Genomic DNA, 6,886 nt, shown 5'->3' on the forward strand with positions numbered 1-6,886 from the left:
GGAGCCATGGCAGTGACACAGCCAGGGCAGCAGAACCCAGGGCTGCGGTGGGAGACGCCGGTCAAGAGCCCAGCTTTCCGAACTCCACCAGTGCCCACTCTGCCGGGCTCTCCGGGAGCTCTGGGCTGTCCCTCGCTGGTGCAGAGCAGCAGCTATTCCCTTGCCAGAGGTTGCAGAGGGGGAAAAGAGGAATAAATGAAAATGTTTCCACCCTCCCAACCAAGGACCGCAGCAGATCCTTCCCGCTGGGTGTCCTGAACATGCCACTCCTCAGTCCAACTCAGCATTAAACTTTTCCCCCAGCATCACCTTCCTGCAGGACCGACACCCCGAGGTCTGCGCTTCACCAACCCCAAGCTCCGCTCGCAGCCTCAGGGCACGGCTGAGAGGTGCCCGGAGCGCAGGGCAGCCGCTTGGCCCCTCCTGCCCTCGGGGAGCCAAGCAGGGCACCAGAGCCGGGCAGGCCGCCCCCCAGCAAACATGGGGAGGGGGGCAGAGAGCCAGCCGCAGCAGCAGCGCCCTTGGCCTCTCAAAATACCAGACAGAGAAGGAAAGAAAGGTGGTGGCTGCTCACAGGAAAAAGCCTCTAATATCAGATGAAGGCCTGGCCCAGCTATTGCATTGCATCTCTCTTCCGAGAGGGAGGAGATCGCAGCTGTATCTGCCAGCGCCGCAGCCCCAGGCTGCTCCTCTCCCACCTGGCCCTGGTGCCAGCACTGCCGAGACGGCTTGGCCAGGTTTGCTTCCCTATGCAGGACCTGCGAAGGAGAAGAAAGAGGTGGTGATTCACAGCGCTGGAACGAAAACCGCCCATGGCAGAAAGCCCCGGTCCCGATCTTCAAACAGCCCCTGAACTTTACAGCCGGGACTTATCTCGGGGCAGATCTGCAGGATGTCCTCCTCGCCTTGGCACCGGCCGGGCTCCGCTCCCCAACTACAGCCAAGAAATGTTGCTGCTACTGATCTACATATGCAAATTACCCTGCTTAGCAAACACTGATAAAGTAACCAGGGGTGGGAAAGGCATGTCAATTTGAAGGTGTCTCTTGGGGATGCAGCTCCGGCTGACCTCAGCGGGAGGACCAACCCAGCAATGCCATGAACCAGGGGCACAGGTGCCATTTTCCCGGGATGGATGCACGCTTCAGTGAGCTGCCTTGGCTAAACCAGGCTCCCGTCTCTAACCCCAGGGAACATTAATCCCCCGCCAGCATGGGGGAAAGTGTTTCCCTCCGTTCGCTGCTGCAGGGTTGGCCGCAGCGGACAGCATCCAGCAGAAGACAGAGCAGAACCATCCACTGGGATCCCAACTGGCGGCATCGCTGGCCACGCTGGGCCGGAGGGGAGGAGGAACCACCCAAACAAAGAGCCCCGCTGCACAGAAGTGTCTTTCCAGGGGGAAAAAAAAAACAAAACCAAACCAGATTTCAATAGACTTACGATGCAAATGTATTCAGGCCCCGCAGGGCACTTCTGGCTGTAGCCAGCCACCTAATGAGGGTTTCTTGCGTGCCCTGCTGCTGCTGCTGCTCCTGCACGGGGACCGCCGACCGCCCCACAACCAGCACCGAGCCCAAGGGGGCCAGCAGGCCACCTCCGAGCCGAAGCGCTTGCCCCTGCAGTGGGCACAGCCCACGGCACCGCTGGCACCGAAAGGGGAACTGCGCCCCTTCCTTCCCTTCCGCAGGGTTCTGGGGCAGACCACGCAGCCCAGCGCCGCTGCCCACCGTCTGAACGCTGCTGAGCTGGGGGAGCTCAGTATCGTCTCTGCCCCAAATACTGGGGGGAAAATACCCCCCACAAATACCCAGCCAGTGGGACCGTGCTCAGCTGGCGGCACACAGGGACGCGCAGGGATGCTGCAGCCAGACCCACCTTCTGCAGGTGAGATATCGGCATCTCTGGGCCAACAAGAGCAGGTACCCCAGCTGTGCTGGGGGAGAGGAGGAAGCCGCCCTGGGAATGCTCACACCAATTTTGAGGACCTGATTCGGAGGAGATGCAGGTTCGTGATGCTGGGCAGCAGCCAGATTCCGACTGCAACCACGCTTAGCTGATGCGAGAGCTGATGGCAGAGGGGAACAAGCCAGGTGAAAGCCAGACCCAGCCACAACAGCTTGCCAGAAGCACAGACGGGGCCCGCTCACCTACCGTCCCCCTGCCCGGTGAGAGGGACAGGGACCCCCATCCCACCGCACGTCCATCCTGCTCGGCGTTCGCAGGGTGCTGGCTCCTGGGAGGGACGTTTCTCCACCCAGCAGATGCTGTGGCCGCTGCCAGCTCTGCCCCAGAGCAGAGATCCCGGTGGTGCCCGCAGGCAGAGCTGGTCACAGGTTTCCCCTTTGCTCTTCCAGCTCCTTCACAAGCCCTCCACAAGGAAATTACTCCAACAACCAGCACTTACTGCTCTCATTTAAAAGCCCTGCTTTTAAACAGCAACTGTTCTACTCAAAGGCACACACTTAACCTCGTGAACTTTTGCATTTATTTATGATTTTCTTTAATGGTACCAACCTGCCCCAGCATTAACCCTTCAGTCCTCGGCTCGGGCAGCACCGCTCTCCGGGGAGGCAGCCCCATGCCACGCAGGGGTTGTTGTCACGCTGCCGTCAGGGGGGGTTGTGGAGAAATGCCACCTCCCAAAACGCCACCGGGCCCCAGAGCAGATGGAGACAGTTCAAAGGTCCCCAGCAGGCACACACACATGCACGCTGCAGTTTTGCCCTCGCCTAAGCAGTTAAAATTAAACACAGCAACTCTGCCTGGCCTTCCCTGGCCAGACGAGGAAGTTTCAGCATCTTTAGAGCCAAGCAAGCACTTTCCAACAGTGGGGAAAAAACAATAAAGTAAAAATTAAAAAAAAATAAAAGAGGACACAGAGGTGGTAGATGGGCTCTCGGGGAGGGACAGCTCCCACCCACGCACCTCCCTGCTTTGGCACCGGCTTCAAGATCCCTCCTGGTGCTACAGGAGGGGAAATGAATGCACAGACAATGCAACACTTCACCTTCCTGGGCGCCGCGGGATCACCGCTCCTTCACCTCTTGCACGCCACAACCTACCCTAGACAGAAGGAGATGCACCAGGATAAACTCTGGACTTTGCTCACTATTTTCCGTTCTCCTTTTGCTGGGGTTTTAGGGGTTTTTCCAAGAAAGAGATGAGGAACCAGCAGGGTCCAAGAGTGGCTCAGGACAGCAGGATAGAGTCCTGCCTGCAGCACTGCCCCACCATGGAGGAGTTCCTCCAGGACAGACAGATGCCACTTTTGCAGTATCATGTATTTGCCAGCAGCAGCACGAGCTGAAAGCAGGGACGGAGCAGCAACAACAAGCCCTGCCTTTACCCAAACCACAGCAGGAGCCCCCAGCACGATGCCCATGGCAATCCAGCCCCCAGCCGGGTGCACAGGGATGATGCGGCTGACGCCCCGGGGACTCTGGACATGCCAGGGCCCCTTGTCCATCTCAGCCCTTTGGTGCACGCACCGACACTGCTGCATTTCTGTGCTTACTGCCCTGCGAGGCAGGGACCCCGCTGCTTCCAGCAGCCTCCCTTCCCATTTCCCAAGGTACTAGTGAAGGCGGTGTGGCAGGGCGAGCAGAAGAGCCCATGTGACTCCAGGATCTTTTCACGACAGAAACTGTAATTCCAGCTGAACAGAGGGCTGGGGATTTCATTTACAGCACAGCTCGCAGCTGCAGCATCCTGCCATAACCAGATCCGTCAGCCAACGCCACTACGGACTATTCCAGCGCTGTGCCAGCGCTCCCCACCCCAGAGCTCGTGTCTCCGGGGCGCAGGGCGCTGTATGGGGCGGGTTGGAGGCTCCCGAACCCAGCAGCCTTCCAGAGGAGCTTCACGAGTTCCCGCAGCATCCCAGCTCCACAGCAAAGCTGGCCTCTTTCTCAGCTTCCCAAGGGCAAAGCGGGGAAACCCAGCGCTGAGTTTGTTCCACCTCTGTGGGCGCTACCCGGCTGCCGGACACAAAGCATCTCCGAATGAGCATCACCACGTCCCTCCTCTCGGTCACCGACACCGTCACCTCCCGCCCACTCAGCTCACTCTCCTTGTGGGTACCAACCTGCAGCACCGGACCCTTCGCCCCAGACTCGTGCCGTGGCAAAAGGGAGGCGATGGAGGCAGCACCCAGCCAAAGCACTGCCGCGCCCCGGCACACCCCGACCACCTCCCGGCACAGCCACGCGCAGCACCGCGCATACTCAGCTGTGAGGCCAGCTGCGTGTTTAGCCACAGGGACAGGTGACGGCTGAGATGAAGGGAATTTTAGTCCTTTCCACGTGTCATTTTTAGCCATCTGCTCGCTGACGCTCAGATTTTATCAGTCCCGAGCGAGCTGGCACAGGCGTTATTTCAGATGCCAGGATCATGTATCTGGCTGTCACACACGCTGCTCTCATGCAATAGCTGCAAACAGGGGCATCTTGCAGATTTCCTTGCTTTAAATCAGATTAATCACAAGCTACTTAAAGGAAACCACTGTCTTTCCCCGGTAATTCCCATAAAGACGGTATTCAACACTCCTTTGCTTGCTGTCCAGATAGCGCTGCCGTAGATTGCAGTGAAATGGCCAGGGACCGACCATGTTCAGCCACAGCACCAGCACCAGCACCATTAAGCTCCAAAATTCACATAAAATACCGAGGGACCCCAGGCAGAGCAGCACTAACTGAGTTACCACCCGGACTGCTGGTGGGAGAAGCAAACAGCACCGCAATCAGGATTTTTTAATTATATCTGAAAAATAGAGAGAAGTGAAAAGAAAACAACAGGAGCACTAACTTAACCAACTGTCCGGAGAAAGGGGGATCCAGCCAACGACCACACGCGTTTTACTGTACTCTCAAATTCTGCTTTTAAATGTCAGCGCTGGCAGTGCACACAGGCGCCCTTATAACACGCAACAAAGAAAAGCGCTGATGCTCGGGAAAGGCTCGGGACAAGGCTTGGGAGAGCTCTTCGCCGCTGCTGTCAGCCGACCTCCGCACAGAGCCCGGCCGTGCCACAGGGCAAGGAGCCGGGCACTCGGCGGAGGGGACGCTGCCTCCTTGGACAAATGCAGGAGCTGGGAACCATGATGGAGACCCATTTGGGGGAAGAGGAGGAGGAGGAGGAAGAGGGCACATTTAACCACAGCAGATGCAACCTTGGATTTCAGGGTCTTTCCCAAAAGACTCACCCTGACCAGCTGCAAAGGTCTTGGTCCAGCCTCCTTGAAGGGTGGCGTGGGGCTGGAGGACCCCTCCGAGTTATGAAGCCGGGGCCCTCGGGGGCTTATGCTGTGCTCCAGGGAAGTCCCTTTAACAACATCGCCCCCTGGCCTGAGAGCAGCCTTGCACAGTCCTGGGTGTTTGGAAACATTCAGGAGGACTACCCAGATAAAATAAAATGCAGGGTCCAAGTGTAAATCAGAAGGATTGGCGCTTGGTTGCTCTGACGCGCTCGAGCCCCCTTGGCCACTGAGCAGCTCTCCAAAAACCACAATTGGTGCCCACTGATGGGGAGCTGGAGAAGGGCTTGGGGTGGCCCTTTGAAGGCAACAAATCGAACATCCTCGGTCCTCACTGTGGGGCTGGGAACAGGCTCCCACGGCCGGTCCCCGCTGATCAGGGAGAGGCACAAACACGTGTGAGCGAGCCTGGCGCAGTACGGAGACAACACTGAAAGTAGCCATGTACTTTGGACGTTTCACCTCCAGACGGCTCAGGAAGGTGAAATGGAAACTGAGCTGTTCTCCTGCCCTACAGACTAATGCAATAAATATAAAGTACACTAAATATCAAGCACGGTTCAACATCAGAGTGCTTGCTACCCCGGCAATCTTAAACCAGGACGATACAGCCTTGGGGAAAAGCCACCACCCCAAACAATCGAGCAACAACAAAATTAACTCAAGTCATCTGCAGAATCAGCAACATAAAAAGTGACATGCCCTAGCTGTCAGGACTGTGTTCGAACCGGGATTAAAGCTGATGCAATAACAACTTCCAGGCCACTGGAAGTAGGACAGCGTGACGGGTGACAGTGCTAGCTGGCTGCGCCTTCAGTGCCACAAAACAGCCAGTCATTTGCAGAATAACATCACCCTCAATCCGCCCAGAGAAACGCCCCGGGACACCTCGCCACCCTGGCACGCTTCCACTTTAGCAGCTCCAGGACTTCCCCAAGGGAGATCACAGGGTGCCACCCGAGCAGAGGTGTCCCCGTGAGCCAGGTCACACCTGGAGGAAGCGACTCTCCTTCAGTGTCCCAGCCCCAGTGGTGGCTCCTGGGCCAGTGGCACATCACCAAGAGCCAGTTGCAGGGGACCGGCCAGCCACCCTCCTTCCTCGCATGCCTGAGGATGGGGTCTTGGCACTGGACACCCTCAGAAGTGGGATGGGGACAAGACAGGGGCTTGGGGTGGCCTTAGTGGTGGGACAGCACAAGGGCTGAGGGTGGCATTAGCTGTTTGACAGGGATGGCACAAGGGCCTGGGGCGGCCTCAGCCACGTGACAGCATGGGGTGCCCCTGGCTGCCTGATGGGGACAGCCTGGTGGGACCATCAGATCCTCTGCCGTGCCACAGCACGGTGTGCATTGACTGTGTGACAGGGATGGCACAGGGGCTTGGGATGGCCTTAGCAACGGCATGCCATGGCATGGGGACGTGGGGACGGAGCGGCACGCGGTGCCCTTGACTGTGCCAGGGCTATGGCATGGGAGCTCAGGACGGACAGCACGAGGGCTGGGGATGCGCAGCGGCACAGGATGCCCTTGACCGTGCGATGGGGGTGGCACAGGGGCTGGGGACACCCTCGTCCCTGGTTTGGGATTGCCCTGGGACGCAGGGTGGGGACGGCTCCCCCTCGGCCGTGCCGGGGCT

At 58.4% G+C, this 6,886-nt stretch overlaps 1 protein-coding gene across 1 annotated transcript in view; it reads right to left on the minus strand.

Moving 5' to 3' along the window:
- Nucleotides 1–3,466, minus strand: part of ABR (active BCR-related) — a 37,300-nt gene extending 33,834 nt beyond the window's left edge. Inside the window, exons 1-2 of the mRNA XM_009328662.1 lie at nt 3,347–3,466; nt 626–758 (exon numbers count right to left, since the gene is read on the minus strand). Of these exons, the coding sequence (XP_009326937.1) occupies nt 626–758; nt 3,347–3,466 (253 nt within the window). The remainder of the gene's footprint in view (nt 1–625; nt 759–3,346) is intronic.
- Nucleotides 3,467–6,886: the final 3,420 nt, after the last annotated feature.

Source organism: Pygoscelis adeliae, unplaced genomic scaffold, assembly GCF_000699105.1.
Source record: "Pygoscelis adeliae isolate BGI_AS28 unplaced genomic scaffold, ASM69910v1 Scaffold347, whole genome shotgun sequence".
In the NCBI taxonomy this organism is placed as follows: Eukaryota; Metazoa; Chordata; class Aves; order Sphenisciformes; family Spheniscidae; genus Pygoscelis; species Pygoscelis adeliae.